Source organism: Hippoglossus stenolepis, chromosome 3, assembly GCF_022539355.2.
Source record: "Hippoglossus stenolepis isolate QCI-W04-F060 chromosome 3, HSTE1.2, whole genome shotgun sequence".
In the NCBI taxonomy this organism is placed as follows: Eukaryota; Metazoa; Chordata; class Actinopteri; order Pleuronectiformes; family Pleuronectidae; genus Hippoglossus; species Hippoglossus stenolepis.
The window spans coordinates 4,214,408-4,231,611 of NC_061485.1; the positions used below are offsets into that span (position 1 = coordinate 4,214,408).

Genomic DNA, 17,204 nt, shown 5'->3' on the forward strand with positions numbered 1-17,204 from the left:
CCATTCAGGTCAGCTTTTATGGGACAGTAGTTAAAAGGGAGAAGATGTTTTCAGTTAACACATTTTATCTGGTTGGTCGTTGCTAAACTGTGATTTGTGAATGTGAGCTGCACAAATAAAGTCATTGGGTTTTCAGCATGAAAACCCAATGACCTGAGTTATATCAGCATTTTCTGACAGTGTTCCAAGTACTTTGCGTCCTCCGTCTCCAAGTGCCTCGTTGATGTTTAATGGGGCTGAGGTCATGTCACCGTGGAGGAGAGAGTCCATGGTCAGACCTCCTTAGTCGTCTTTGGTCTTCAAACAGATATTGCAAAGCTTTGAGGTGAGTTTGGGATCATTATCTCGCTGCCGTATGAATCATTCTCCTCAAAGATGCAAACCAGAGTGTACAGCATAGATATGAAAAATGGAGTCGTTCTCCTCAGGGTCGAGGTGCAGTCAATTTGGTGCAGGTGTCCGGAGAAGAGAAGGAAAAACAGCCTCAGACTTGAATCTTCCCACCACCATGTTTCACCGTCCGTTTGATACACTGCAGTATCAATCTTTCCCGTTACATTCACCCGTCGGTCTCTGCCATAAATCTCACAACTTGGATTCATCAGCAGGGAGCAGGCAACGTTTCCCACTCCGGAGAAGGAGAAGGAGAACTGCTACTCGTCCTCTCAGACCGATACATGGAATACATTTTAATTTGGCAGAATTAAGCGAAGTGTCTATGTGAGGACGGAGCTTTTCCGTCTCTCAGGGATATGAACTGATCTTGGCCACTTGGTTCCGACTGATCGTGCTTTGGACCCAGTTCCTGCAAAGTGCTTGAGAGGCCCTCTTGGAAAAACTCACGATCTATATGAACAATGTGACACGTTCACTTGGTTCTGAATCCAGTTTTCTGACTGCAGTGCTACTTAGTAAGCAATGATCTGCTTTTTATTATTTTTGGAAAAGATAAAGCCAAGGAAATCTGACTTTTATAAGCAGTAGAACCACGTTATTATATTATTATTAACAACAATAATAATAGTTATTTGAACAGTCTGAGATATTGGTATGTGAATTTCTTTCATTTCATTGGCCCCAAGAAATCCACATTGATCGGCCTCTAATATAGTTTTTCCGTGAGCACATTGAGGACTGAGGTTTGTCTTAAGTAGTAGATGAAAAATAATGAAATAATTCACATATGCAGACAAACCTCTAGATTTTTATTCATGAAAGATGTAAATATAAACGTTCTCAGTTTGATCTGTGATCACAAAAGTCCTCAGACAACGGTCACAGCTTCCACCTCTTTTTATTTGGATTATTTACATGTGTTGTAAAGGCCTCGGTGCAGACAGAGGAGTCAGCATCATCACCTTCATCACCTTCATCGTACAGGAGGTCATCGAAATAACAGCAGAGCCTTTTTCAGAACATCAGCATGTAGAAAGTGGACGGGAACAAGAGGAGAAAATGGTGAAAAGAAGTGAAACAGGAGAAACAGGAGGAAGAGAGGAGAGAGCGAGAGAGCGAGACACAACATTTCACCCTGAAGATTCATTATTTTATAAAACAATAGTCACTGATTGAAAAGAAAATAGTCAAAGTCTGAGAATTCCTTGTTAGAGGTTGAAAAGTCAAAGAGGAAGATCTGATCATGTCGTGGTCAAACACAAAGTTCCAGGCTGTAAATCACCTTGACATAAAATGATGCTGTACTGGCTGATGATTCAGGAGATTATAACAAGTATATTCAAGCAACAGTACAAATAACAGTGTAGCCTGTGTGAAGGTGAACTTCACAAACAAATCCGCTGGCAATGACGAGTTAAACTAAAGCAAGAGGAGGCAAAGCAAGGTTTTCCTGATCTCAAAATAAATGGAATAAATTCATTAATTAAATCACTGGACAAAGCAAATTTGTGTCAACAATCAGTGTTTCTTCAACATTGTTTGGTGGATACAAGACGTCTTAAAGGAATTGAACATTTACTCTCATAACTTAAAATCGTTGATGACTAAAATCCTGAATCATGTTGGAATATGACCAAGATCTGAAAAAGTGTATCAGAAACATTTGGCTCTAAACTAGAAAGTAAAAATGTTTGGAACAACGTAAAAATAGAATTCAGCACGATTTATATCATACGTCCAGTCGTTTAATGCAGAGAACTTACATATTATCTTTAAATATTATTATTTAAATCAACGTGCTTCCCAATCTCTCACAAAGAAAAGAATAGAAAGAGAAAACTAACAGAATCAAGATCTGTATAAAAATGAGACGAGAGTTGAAGAATAAACCCAGAAAGAGGAAATAAAAGTGTTTGGCCCAAAGAAGAAACTAAAGACGACCAAGAAAAGCCAGAGAGGAAAGTAACGGATGTAATAAAAAGTCTAACATGAAGTGAGAAAGGAAAATTGGACAATGGAGCGAGAGATAAATAAAGTGAGAGGGAAACCGGCTGAAAGACGAGGACAAGACGAACAGATGTTGGGAATAAAGAAAAGGTGTCAGAAAGAGAAGGAAGCAGGTGAATGAAGGGAGGATGGAACAGAGAGAGGGAGGGAATGAAGACAAAAGGACGAACGACACAAAAAGACAAGTTCAGAGACAGATTCACTTCATCAGCAGCAACAGAACTATTCCGTCTCCTCTTTGAATCACAGTGTCGACACACTGAGGAATCCCATGATCCATATTTACCTTTACTGCTAATAATACTATATTTACATTATAATGTGTTTTTGCATGTTGTGGATTGAGGGGACGTGACTGCTCATCTGCAAACTGGATATTATTATGACGGGGAAATGACCAAAATCATATTTTCTTATGCTGGTAAAACAAATTTGACCTGCGACGTACTGAGGAGTTTGTAAAATAGCAAAATGCATCACGACACAAACTTGATTGAACTATTATTGAACAGACTGTTTATGAATCAGTTAAATCTCATCTCGCTAAAGTGAAGCCAAAATAACCGTGATCGCAGCGTAGGTCAAAAACTCAACACATCGATCTCGTCTTTCGTTGTTTTAGTCGTGTTTTACTGCTTCGTCTCTAATGGAGCCAATGTCCCGTTGGTCTCGTCTGGTTTTTAACTTCTTCTTGTTCAGCACTTTGTGACGTTGTTATAACATCATCACATCAAACTGTGATTAATCAGATCTAATCACCACATGTCAAAGCAATTAGCCATAGTTTTAAAAACCATTATGACGCATTCCTCATTGCTAACGAACCCATTTTTGGGCCCTGACTCCAATTTAGTATTGAAGATCTTACAATGTGATTATTGTTTGATGAATATATCAGATAATTAACACCTCGAATCATTTACAATCTATTTTGAATTGTATTCTGTGGTTCAATAAGCTGCATTAGATCTTGAAACTAATTCAATATTATCGCAGATTGGTTTTGTGGTTAAACTTTGGAGGCTGAACTTTAAGGCACGCTTTATATATATTTTGTTTTACACAGATGCGGACATTTTTAATTTAAAGCTTGTTCTAGATTTTAATCCCAAAAGAATTTGCCACAACGAGGGTTTGTAACCAGCTCTTCCTCAGCACGTTGTGTGTTCAGTTGTGTTGTTCCACGTTGAAGCAGCAGATAATGATTTGATGAGCTCCGGCTCCCGTGTTTGTGGCTTAAACTCGGTCAGATTAAGATGCATGTTGGCGGCAGCCTGCTGTTTTACTGTCTCCCCGCGGCTCAGAGTGTCTCCTTCACTTTCTGTTTTTCCTTGTGCGTGTGTGTGTGTGTGTGCGCACGGGTGTTAGTATGTGTAACTCATCACTTTATGGCGTGTTCTGTCAATACCCTGCTGTTTTAGTATCTTCCTGTTGCTCTGATAAAGTGTCAAGTCTGTCTCTGCTGAAGTTTAAACGTGTGTGTGTTTGTGTGTGTGTGTGTGTGTGTGCACGATGGTTGACATTGTGAGGACATGTTGGCAGGTCCTCACAAACTTCAAAGGCGTGTTTGAGGGTAAACGGGCTGGGAATGTAATTTGTCAGTGACCGTCCTCACAACTGAAGTAAGACAAGTATGTGTGTGGGAGAAAGTGAGTGAGGGTGAGTGTGTCGGTCGAGCTCCCTGCTGTTTGATGGCGTTCCTGTGTTGTTATCCATCTCTCTCTCTCCCTCTCTCTCCTTCTGTCTGACTCTTCCTCCACAGGCCTCACTACCTGAAACAGAAATGACATTGAAGGGATAGTTTCATTTATTCGGTGAACTATCCCTTTAAGCTTTTCACACATTTCAGCATCAAAAAATAAAATAAAGACGTAGAAATCGTGGGAATGATGTTCAGTAACTTCACTTCTACACACACTGGTGTCACTTGGACCTATGAATGAGTTTTAAATGTTTTTCTGAAATGTTTGTGTTGACGTGATTTGACCCTCAGGGCCACCGTAATGACAACAAATCAATTTCACCCTTTCACGTAAAAAAACCTCAGCTGGAGTTAAATCAGCTGAGTTTTCACATGGATTTCACTTTGTCATCGGCCTGAAGAGCTCAGCGCCAGTGGGACGGGTTGAACTGCACTGAAGCTAAAACTGTACGTTGGTATTACATCGCACTTTGGACTAAAGCTCCTCTTTTAAAGACGTAACCACAACATCGACATATGCTTTTCATTACCGCCGTGCCCTGTCTCTTCCCTTTTGGTTTAACCCTCGTAAAGCTCCGGTTTCTCTCAGTTCATCAGACATTCAAACAGGCTTTTAACCTTTGACCCTGACTCACGCTATTTGTGACACAAAGTGCAGCCTTTACGGCCAAGAGATAAATACAAGAGTGAGGTTTATTATTTGTGTAACACCCGTTACTGCATCTGTAAAAAAAAAAAAACACTGGTGGGCATCCTTTTAAAGTATCTTCATTTACAATCCATATCCAGAACTTTACAAAGCACAAGCACGAAGCTCCAGGAGAAACTGCTAACTCAACACAGGCAGAACTGGGATTCAAACCACAGAAATGTATGTGTTGTGTAAGTCTTTGAAGGTACCTCTATGCAGTACAGTAAAAATATCTTATATATTTGATCTATTTTGTGTAAATTCCTTGCGTGGCAGCTTCTCTTTTACAGGAGTGCCTTGATCACTGAAGGCTGCCCTGGTCTGAACTACTGCTCCAATGGAGCATTTGCGTCTAACGCCTTGCTCAAGGGCACCACAGTGGTGATGTTGAAGGAAGGGCAAGTGCTGCTTGATCACTATTTCAACCCATTTAATCCAGTTGCATCCAGACACTAAACTCTATTTGGACACAAACCAAACTGGCTTCAGTGGGAAAAACACGTCGGATTTCACGTAAATAAAATAAACCAAAATCTTAACCTGAACAAAAACATGTTATATTTCTATAAAGGTTCAGTTTTCAAACATTCTTTGACAAAAAAAAAAGTCAAACTGTTGTGTGCAGTTCTTGGTATTATCTGAAAATCCAACCGTGACATCGAAGCGTAGCCTTCACGTTATATTTGTTCCCTACACATAATCTCTCAATTCACAAACTGCTGCAGGGCCCTGTTTTTCTTCTGGAAAGACCTCGAATCAAAAGCAGACCGTCGGCTCTGCGGGGATTTGAACATCGAGTCCAGTGTTCGGGGTCGACGAGTCACAAAGAGAAGGAAGGTGAGGACTGAGGGAGAGTGGACGTCAGATTTCTAATATGACTGAAGGCGGCTGACATGAGGCTCCTACTGTTTGATCTCTGAGTTTTTCAAGTATTTTCTGAGTAGAGCTTTTTTATTATTAGACATAATATCGTAGTACGACTCTGCACATGCTACGAAACAATGTTGTATTCTCCTCTAAAAGCCACAAGTCGGTATGATGTCAACATTTAATATAGAATATACAACATAATACATAATGGACCTCGTTATTTCCATCCATCCCTCCATGGAGGATTCACACAGATGTATTTGCTGTGCTCCATCTGACACAATCTATTATAATGTGGTGAATTGTAAAAATGGAAATTAAACAATGATGATCCGATTCATCTGTTGTTGGTCACATCTCGTTCTTCTGCTCCGTCACGTACTGCACAAGCTTTATTTAGACCACATTACGTTACTGGAACAAGAACCATATTTTAAAGATCATTAAGAAAATGAGCAAATGAGTGCCATAAAAGACAATCGTTGTAAATACCTGGCAACCAACCAGACTCTGTGTTACACATGAATAAGTTCAATAAGTCATTAGTCATATTTTGTTGTACAGTTCTTCAGTCTTAAAAAAAACATAAGTTAATGAGCGCTGTGACGCCCGGTTCAGTAAAAGCAGCAGGACGACTCCGTAATTAGACGAAACGATTTGCAACGCGGTTCGAATCTGTTCTAATTTTGTGGAGCGACCAAGGTCACGAGCAAAATGGTGTTGGGATGTTGTGCAGCCACACAAAGGCCAAGATGTTCTTTCTTCGCTCTCGTCCGAAACTCCTGCCAAAGCAATTTGCCTCTTTGTTTACCCAAGACGAACCTAAGACGGTCGGACATTGAGATTCTACGATAACGTCTTGGATATTGCACCGTCCCCCCCCCGTCCCCCCCGCTGATATCTGTGTCCACAATCAGCACAAGTGGGCGGGATCAATTACAAAGAAATAAATATTTGTGCCTGAGTTTCAAGATTTGTCAGGGTTTGTTTGGTCGACAGGTTTCCTGCCAATTTCGTGGAATTAGATGGAGTCGGATCCAGATGTAAGAATGTCAAAGATGTTTAAAGACAGAACGATGTTCTCCAGAGTAGCAACAGTACTTTTGATGTCATGGGAAATATGAATATAGTTCATACGGTGTGTTTTATGTGTCATCAGCTCAGGAGTTGATACAACACAAACACATTCACAGTATATGTACTACAGCCGATCTAATGATATTTACCTCCCCATGGAGTTTCTCACTTTGTCCGTCTGTTAGTTTGCAGAATAAATGCAAAACCAACTGAACAGATTTCCACAAAACTTGGTGGATGGGTCAGGAGAGTTTTAATTACATTTTGGTGCAGAACCAGGAATTGAATTTTACTTTCTCTGCCGTCGTTGCCACAAAATTCATTCAATCCAGAGAAGAATTTTATGAAAAACCCGACCAAAACATGCATCTGCCAAACTCAATATTAGTAATTGGAACAGTTTAAAGTGAAAATGAAGACGCTCAAAGTTCTGAGAGTGAATGGAAAGCGAAGAAGACGTGGTTGTGAGGACAGACTCGCACAGTGTGGAGAGCACACGGCGTATTTCTGCCTTAAATCATAAAGATCTGACTTCAATCAAAACCAGACGTATCACTTTATGATGAAGCCACGTTTGATTTTCCAGCCATCGGCTTCAAACTTACTGAGGCATGCGAGGGACAGTGTGTAATTCTGGCATGTTTGCATATATACGTACTTATATATATATGTGTGTGTGTGTGTGTGTGTGTTATTTTCATAACTTTCTGACCCGAGCCTGCACAAATTGCAAATTTCCTCACTTCCACACTGGTCAAATTTTCCACCAATTTGTGCTGGATCCTGACGTTGTTTACATACCTGGGCCGTGATATAGTTCAGTTATTTTACTTTTATTTGATTATTTTCAGACATCACATGAAGATAATTTGTTTCAGGATCTTCATTGATTCATTAGCTTTGCTGCTTATCCTTCGAGGGTCACCGGGAGGCTAAAGTCAATCCCAGCTGGAGGAGAACATCCTGGACGGGATCACAATCAGATAACCGACGTATAAACGCAAGCAGACATTTTCACTCACACTTCCAGGAGGTTTAGAGTCTACAAGGCACATAACCTGCCTGTTTTTCTAACATTTACTGTAAAACAACAAGAGAACTCCTTCTTAGTTTGATAAAAAATTAAAAGTTAAGGACATTATGGAAATGAAGAACCACACAGGCTGGTGTTAGGTGGTTGGTTCAATTCCTTGACCAGCAGGATAACTATGAGTGGGAACAGTGTCAGCAACATGTGTCCCTTCCTCATCGCTGCCACTCGGTGCCCTTGGTCACAGGTAAAGGTTTGAATGTGTGAGTGTGTCTATGTTTGTTTTGCTGCTTTTCTCAAACATACAACATTTAAAAATTGGGTCAGAATAAGAAGTGGAGGCTGATTTAAGTCCAGTCACAGAGAGATTCTCCTCAAACACAGGATGACGCTGCCCCTGGTCATTTTAAACCTGTGGATGTAAATACATGTGATAGACCTGGACTGAACTCCACAGAGAAACACTCACGTCTCATGGGTGAATGGAGTCCATCTCTGATGATAGGCGACTGTTTTCCTGAACAAAACAACACAGCGTCAGTGAAACTGTCCTCGGATTATGATCACGTCCACTTCTGACACACGTACATTCAACAGGAGGCTGGAATTCATGATATTTTCATAAAGGTTTAGAAAGAAGAACGTTTTTTTAATATTATTTACAGTAAATATTTTGAAGAGAGCAGTGAAAAATAAGCTCTAAAGAAAGAATTCCTTGATATAGCATCTTATTCTCATTGATGTAAAACATTTCCACTCATATTTCCACACTCACCTTTATCAAAAATACATATACATTGTATATTTTGAAAGGTATTAGTTATACGGCTCAGGATTTGATTTAAAGAATCACAATTATTTGAATTTTAAGGTTATATATGATGAAGAAACCATGTTTAACCAATCCAGAGAATACCAATAAGATCTATATACACCCGGGTCTGTTCTCTCACTCACTTGAGGACCCCTCTGCTCATCGTCTTTTTGAGGGGGATCAGTATTTACCCCCCACCTCTGTGGAGTTAAAGCAGCAGAGCTCGTCGAGACTCTTTTCATTGCCACGAGCAACTTACACTGAAGAACTCAGCATCACATACACGGGAGCATCACTGGGTATTACGATGGGAAGGTTGCATACGAGTTTAAGCCCTGAATTTAAAACGCATTTTATTACTTAGCATCAGAGAGAATTCATCAAGTCGACTGTCGCTGGTGACTTTTTGACCTGTTCTGAACAACACACTCCTACTCAACCTCCCGAATAAAATAAGGCAGAGGACAAACAATGTTTAATTTTCCATAAAGGGAAATAAAATATATCTTCCAACCGATTACGCTGGGAAATCTGGTGATCTGCCAAATACACCAGGGACCCATCCCTCGGAAATCCCCCTGATGATCTTATAAACTATCCTGATCTCGTAATATGAAACGAGTGGTGGACTCACCACACACCGTCAGAACAACATTTAATAAAGAAGCAGCTACTTTCATATATAACATACACACATGGTGCATCTTTACAATGTGCAGCAGTTACAGGCTGTACATCGTTCAATAATTCATAATTAATTGCATAGTCAGCAATTACACGACAGAAATCTACTCAAAGCTGATAAGAGAAAAAATAGAAATAACATTAATTAAAAAAAGTTTAAAGGGATTCTGTGCTGCCATAAATCATATATAGAAATGCCTCAGTTCAATATTGGCTAATTAAGTGGAAATAAAAGGGAAATATATATGAGCATTAAGCCTTAAGTTCCCTGTTAGATCAATGTGAGGACACTCAGTGAGGACACTGATGTCCTCACATGACATCGATGCAGGACATCTAGATGTCGACATCATATCTTAAATTGAGTTGTGGTTAAGTGTATTGTTGCATTTATTGCATTTGATGCTCTTTGTTTCTACTGTTAAACAGCAAAGGTGGATTTGAACTCGCACTCAGACCGGTACAGGTGTAATACGCACCATGTGGTCTTGGGCGTCGTCTTGTGTGTGCTCTCCCTCCTCCTCTTCGTCATCTTCCTCCTCCTCCTCCTCATCCTCCTCCTCAGCTTCGCTGTTCTGTCTTTGCTCCTCCTCCTCGTCATCCAGCTCTGAGCTCGACTCCTCCCCTTCCTGCCACGCCTCCTCATGTTTACACTCGTCTGCCTTCCTCAGTTCTGGATCAGAATAAACAGACGGAAACACAGAACCGCCAAATATCAAGACCAGACTTGATCCACACACCAGGGACATTCACTTGTTACAGGAGCAGAGTCAGAGTGAGACAGACGAGAGCGTGACAACATAAAAAGGCACAAGAATGAAAATAATACATTGAATAAAAGATGCAGAATATGTATTTAATATACACCTTTCACTACAGAAATATTGTTTTACAAAACAATAATCACAATAATTTTAATTTCGCCCAGTGGTGTAATAACATGTGATTTATTGTCGTACAGACTCATCACCTGATAACGAATTAGCTTCTGGATGCAAGGGGCAAATCTTTTGGGAAATCTGGACCAAAACCTCCATCTTCCAAACATCGTACATTTCACAGTTCAACTAGTTTTTACAAGTCGAACGTTTCTCCACACAAAACAAACAGTGGTAGTTTTTGTCAGGTCCAGACATTACTGTGGCTGGTTTCTAAGACCATGTATGAAAGCAGATAACTGACGTGTTTAAGACACTGTGCTCCAGATGTTTTGTTTACCTGCTGGCGACCAAAACTAGAAAAAGAAACCAGAAGCTTCTGTCTCTTGTCTTGATTCTGCACATTCTCCTGCAGAGTCTGTCAGTATCACTGTCTCAGTCACTCTGGTCTTTAACTACCAGGTTATTAACTCGGTCAGAGATTCGATCATCGAGGTCTGTTCCTATTCTTTTGAGCAGCCTCGTCCTTTCACCTCTGGATCACAAAGCCCATCGGTGAAACTCCTGGAATCCTGAAATAAACTTTATTCCTCATTCATATCCTTTTATTTCCTCAAACCTTCATGTAGCCAACTCCTCTGCCTCCAGCACTTTGAAACAACTCCTTACAGAACACGGTTTAATAACCCGTCGCTAAAGCTGCTGACTTCCCTTATTGTTGGTTTGTATATACGGCACCGCTTCACTGCGCTGTGTGTGCATTGCACTCATAAAACAATGCCACGGCTTATGGGATCAGTCGGTGAATCTAATGTGCAGAGAACCATGAGAACCTCATTATATCATCTGGCAAGTTGGCAGCTCGCTGTGAGACTCCCACATGAGCAGTAGTGGGTCTCCCGTGTGCCATGTATTTATATTGTGTATTTACATTCCTATGAAAACTGTTTAACTTCCACTAAAGCAACAAACTGGGGACTGGTAGCACATCTGTAGGCAGCAGCAGCAGCTTGTCAGAGCACTGAACCTGACGATGGCTGATGGGATCAGAACCTCGACGGCTTAGAAAGTAGAGAGAGTTTACAGCTAGAGGACGAGGAGACAATGTGAAAACCCCAGAACATGTCATTTTTATTTAATTAACTTCTTTAACTTCTCTGCTTTTTATATGCACATGCACCTCAGACAATTAAAGAATATTAATATTAAGTGGACATTAATTGATTTCAGAGTGAACTTTTAAACTTTGGATTGTTGTTGTTTGAATAGAATTGAATTGAATTGTATGGTATTGTATTCTACTTTACAATTCCAGGAAAATAATCTGTGAATCACATCTCTGTTCAGTCCAGAGATTTATGTTCAAATGTTCAAATGTTGAAAATACAAAATGCTTATCCCTGTATTCATGTGCAGGTTTTTGAAACTTCCCCACTACTGCTGAATTCAGGAATTTAACACGTTAGCTGTCCAAGGCTGATGGAGATCACAGGACAATTCGTTGGCTAAGTTACTAACGCTGCATGAAACGAATACTATGGGATTTTAGCATTCTGCTATTGGTAAGACATTTTTTTGTAGAAGTTATTTCATCATGCATGGGACCTGATTTATAATTCAAATTAAGATATTGCTCAGTAACTATTTCATTAAAAGAAAAGAAGCCAGTTAAGGCTGCAGACAAAACCAAAGGAAGTGATATCACTGAAATGTGTTTCAAGTTATTTCCTGCTTGTTTCTCTTGATGTGGAAATGATTCCCCCCCCCCCATGAATCTAAAGAGCACACAAGATTAAAGGGACTTGCCATTTATAGGTTTGCAGTGTATGACTGTGTTCTGTGAGTCACCTGTGGCGGTGATGTGTGTGTCTTCTGTGATCTGCTCCAGTCTGCCCAGCAAAGCTTCGATGTTGGTTTTAATCTGAGTCAACTCTGACTTGATCGCCTGAAGCTCTGCACCCCTCACTGCTGCTAGAGAGAGGGAGAGAGAGAGAGAGAGAGAGAGAGAGAGAGAGAGAGAGAGAGAGAGAGAGAGAGAGAGAGAGAGAGAGAGAGAGAGGGAGAGAGAGGCAGAGACAGAGAGGGAGAGACAGAGAGAGGGGAGAGAGAGAGAGAGAGAGGGAGAGAGAGAGAGGGAGAGAGAGAGAGAGAGAGAGAGGGAGAGAGAGGGAGAGAGAGAGAGAGAGGGAGAGAGAGAGAGAGAGAGAGAGGGAGAGAGAGAGAGAGAGGGAGAGAGAGGGAGAGAGAGAGAGAGAGACACATACAGACAGAAATGAGAAAAGTTAGTGTTCATGCTCTGATTAATAATATAAGTGTCCAAGTAAGTGAAAGTAAATTTCTTATGATTATTCTTATGTGTCTGGGACTTTATTGAGCTTGTGCTTCAGTCTCGTGCTGGAAACTTAAGTTAGAATGAACTGAATCCTGAGGAGACACATGAAACACTGGTCATGTGATTCTCCGAGGTCACTGCGGGGTCGAACCATGACATCACCAGCAACCTGCCTGAACCCCTGAGGGGGGGGGGATTCAAAATGGAGAGGGTCCGTCTTTTGCTTGGGAATCTGCCAGTGACATTTCTGACGGTTGTTGTTTATGTGAAAGAAACAGCAGAGAAAATGTCTTGGAACCCAAAACGTCAGGGTTCATTCTTTTGGGATCCATCAATTTTCACGAGCATCTGAACCAACACGTCCTGAGAAAGTGGATCAGAGTCTCGGGTCCTTTTTGTCTCTGATATTTTTTCAGTTCTCTTATTATTATTATTTCATTTCATAATCATTTTTATGGAATTTCAATCCAAATAATGATTGTTACTTAAAGTATTGTGACTAATGAAGACTTTTCCACATTATTACTATTTTTAAATCACGACATTGAAGATGAAGATGTATTTTGTGGATGTAATGTGCTTGCAATGTCAATTTTCAAATTCAATCCATGAGATAAATATATATATATCGTATATTTCTATTTGTTAACTTCAATGATTTTAACTTGAATTTCATTTATTTATATATTTACCTGATTTACAAGTATAATTAACTCATTTTATATTGTACTGAAATGTTGTATTTTTATTGTTTGTCCTGCAATAAAAGAAACAATGGAGCATTCACAAGTTTCTGGAGCAAACGACAGAAAAGGGTCAGAGCAGAGAGAGAAAGAGACAGGGGGGGGGGCAGAGTGATGAGTACATTAGTAGCAGCAGAAAACAACTGGAGTCATGCAACACATCTGGTGGTTGTTTTTGTTTCACCACAATAAACTCACGATTACTACCATATTTCACCGACTGTGAGCGAGCGAGGGGATGTTGCTCAATGCTCTTCCACCACTCCTCCCTCCCTCCCTCCCTCTCTCTCCCATGTTTTTCTTCCCTTCTCTCTCCCCTGATTTCTCTATCTTGTCCTCTTCCCTTCTCTCTTTCTGTCCTGCACTCTCGCCTCCTCTCTCCTACATCGTCCGCCCCGTGAATCCGTTTGTATTTTCCTGCCGTCTAATTGTTTTCTTTCCCTTCTCTTACTCGCACACTCTGTCTCATCTGCACGTCTCTGCTGTCAATGGAAATGTCTCAACACGCAAACCCAGCTGAGAGAAATCTGTCTTGGTCTTCAGATGCACTAAAACTATCTCCTCCTCACTCTGGTTTTAAAGTCAGATCTTTCAATACTCAACTCCACAACCTTAAAGTGCCAGATCTGCAGAGTTTGACAAGATCCACAGCTACTGATGTGCAAGCGGCTGCAGACAATATCTTTTCTAAAGACCTATGTTTTGCCAAATGGTTTTCTTGAAATAAAACGCAGCCAGCACTGGGAGAAAAGCATCCATAAAGATTTTACCATCTCTGGCAGGATTCGGCCTGAACTCGGTAGATAACACTTTCGCTTTGCATATTAATGCATCAATCAAACAGATCTCTACTGCAGGGGTTTCATCCCCTGCACCCCCCACCCCCGACTGATCAGCTCCTACAGTTGATCATCTAGAGAAACTCTTTCGAGTGATATTCAAAGCAAGTTTGGTCGCCCACTGCGCGAGAACTCAACCAGCGTGAAAACACACTCTGTGTAAACCCTTAATTTACCTGTGAATTATTGTGTTTATTTACCCAGTGAATCCATAACTTACTAAATATAAATCTGTGCACTGCAGGTTTTCCACATGCAGGTAGCCAGGCTGCATGTGCATCAGTGTATGATGATAACTGCACAGTCCACATAGTCTGGATATATGGCACTAACAGGGGATCGGCGCCTGAGAAGATCCAGGTCCTGTCTGAGAGGTTAATGAACATCAGATGTTCCTCTAGCCCGTTGGCCTGGATTTCAAAAGGTTACCTTTCTATCAGAATTTTGCAATATGTTGCATCTAAAGCTGCGTTTTTCTTCCTCCTCAGGATCTAATAAAAGTCAGATGCTATAAAACACTTGTGGTAACACTTGATTCTCTCTGAAGTTAAAAGCTATAATAAGAGGACGAGGAGAAAAACGGCACAAGGGAAGTATTTAACTATTGATGTTTGACAACTTCAAGTACTCTCCTCGAGGTTTTATTGCACCTCCCTGACAGTATCACTGAGTTGTGGTCTGGGGGGAGTCAGTGAAATAAGCCAGTCTCTGCGAGGCCTAACATTTGATCGCCGTAAAGTTTTATAGAAATCCATATAATTTGAAAATATTATCTGAGCAAGTTCTTCTGAGATATGTTGAACTCATCTTGTGTTGGGATCCTCTCACAGTTCGAGAAGATAACTTTTTTTTAGTTTTTATCCATGAATATAAAGGTTTGTGTAACTAAAGCCTGAGAACAAAGTTAATATCAAATAATTCTATTAATAAGCAAATGATTGTTTCTGGATTTATTTGATTGACGCAACTCATCGTCCTCCCACTGCCCAGAAATGCAGCCAAAGTATCCCAGACATGATGAAGACCAGGAGCCAGAACCAAGAAGGAAAACTGTCAGTATGTATTTAGCATTTTAAACGTATAGAGACAAGAGGAGAAAAGAGAAACTTTGCAAATCTCTGAGTCCAATTTGATCAAATGTACGATGACAACAGATTAGTGAGACACATGATCTAATAATAAACTTAATATCAGAGCATTCGGTGCTCATTTAAACAGCAGGAGCACCGAGTGAAGAACCTGGAGTCTGTCAGTCGACAGGAGCTCGAGATCCCACTGGGGTTCCTCGACACTGAATTCATGGCAGCTCCGGAATTACTGCAGTTTCTCTTCAGCTCAGACTTCTGACCTCTGCATGGTCCCTGCAGATTGAGCAACAAGAGACAAGATGATGCCTCCGTACTCTGAGTTCTTCTTCTCTTTAAATGGAAAACAAGTGAAGTTCCCATCATGTCTGATTCCCACCAGTAAGAATTCTGAAATCCCATCTTAATCCAACACTGGTAGAAGTGAAGAAAGTTCAGCACTGTTTTAACTTCACCTGAAGAAATGTCTCTCTCTCAGTGCCTGGATGGATCCTGTCAGTAACGGGAGATGGACTGAACTGATGAAGCACTTCTTCTCGTCTGAACCATCACATCCATCACACTCCACACATCAGCTTTGGGGTTCAGTGTCTGATCCGAGGACACATCGGAGCTGGAGCTCCTCAAGACGTCCGAGCGTTTGGGTTCGGGACATTCTCCGGACTCTAGCTTTCACGTACGAAGAAGAACGCAGCAGGAGATTGTCCGAGTCAGACACGTTTACAACAACAGAGAAGTGACTGGAGTGTTCAGGACGGAGCAGGTATTCATTTTTTAAAGCTTTATGTCTGTTGCTTGTAAGAAACCTCGTCAACACGCCCTCTCTGTGAATTCTTCCACACTTGGACATTGCCTGGATGTTTGAATCGGGCTGACCCTGACCCTGGCGTTCTCACACACAGCCCCTCTGGATAATCTCAGCAGCTTTAAAGAATGACCTGACCACCGCGATGTCAGTTTGGATTTTCATTAATTTAACTTGCCTGCCTGATTTGTTAACCTCTGTGCACAGCTGGAATCCTGAATGACAGCAGGAAACCTTGTAATGAAATAATCGCCAGACGGATGAGGAGGATGGTTTCACACCAGTCTCATGTTTCAAAGAACAGCCTTGTGCTTTGAAAAGGATCGTTTGGATAAACCTGTAATTTGCTTCAGAATCTCGACACAGTTTCGAAACATCGGTATCGAGCGTCCGATCCCTTCTCTGGTCGCGTACGATCATTTTCCTCAAAATACGATCATTTTGAAATTCTAGTACGGTACTTCAATATTTCCCATCTGGCAAACACTGAGTATTTGTCCAAGACATTTTCTTCAGGAACATTCAGCATAAAATAAAAAACCTGAGCTGCCAACATCAACAGAGACGAGTGAGCTGCCGATGTAGAACCACTTGAAACAGCGGCTGTCACCACCGGCATGAATGTTCCATCACAGGGTTGATACCGGGCTGAGTTCAGCTCTGTGGCCACGGGCGAGTGGAACCCATTTCAAAAGGGTCCGGAAGAAAAACTATAACTCCACCAGTTCGTTTGTCAGTGCTGCTGCCTTCATCTCGATCAGACAGTTCCTTATGTGCAAATACTTTAAATATTGACAAAACTTTTCCATTATGTTACAAACTGTAAATACTGTTATTTCCCTGAAGTGTTCAGTGACCCGCAGCATCTGTTGCACTTGTGTCCGTCCTGAGAGAGGAACCTCTCACGTGACTCTCTGAGGCTTTCCCCTGTTAAACGGTTTGTTTTGGTAGTTTCACTTTTGTTCGAGGGTTAAGAACAGAGGATGTCACACCTTGTTAAACTCTATGAGACAAATTGTGATTTGTGAATATGGGCGATACGAATAAAAATTGATTGATTGATTGATCTACATTTGTTACTTTGTTAGTTAGCAGGATTATGCAAGCCCCCCCGGACAGATTATCATGACACTTGGTGAAAGGAGGCAGTAAGGAAGGAAGAAGGAAGAAGGAAGAAGGAAGAAGGAAGAAGGAAGAAGGAAGAATTCATAACATTTAGGGCAGATGCAGGAAAATTTTGATTAAATTACA

The 17,204-nt window shown here is 40.9% G+C and overlaps 1 protein-coding gene across 3 annotated transcripts in view; it reads right to left on the reverse strand.

Annotated features, from left to right (window-relative positions):
* Positions 1-1,278: 1,278 nt before the first annotated feature.
* The window catches only part of raly (RALY heterogeneous nuclear ribonucleoprotein), a 91,395-nt gene continuing 75,469 nt past the window's right edge, over positions 1,279-17,204 (reverse strand). The window contains exons 6-9 of one of the 3 annotated variants that reach the window (XM_047338657.1): positions 11,998-12,117; positions 9,751-9,944; positions 8,243-8,290; positions 1,279-4,175 (exon numbers count right to left, since the gene is read on the reverse strand). In XM_047338657.1, coding sequence (XP_047194613.1) covers positions 8,246-8,290; positions 9,751-9,944; positions 11,998-12,117 — 359 coding nt within the window. In that variant the 3' untranslated portion in view covers positions 1,279-4,175; positions 8,243-8,245. Of the gene's footprint in view, positions 4,176-8,242; positions 8,291-9,750; positions 9,945-11,997; positions 12,121-17,204 lie in introns of all 3 variants that reach the window. The other 2 variants (XM_047338656.1, XM_035148360.2) reach the window with 2 other exon arrangements.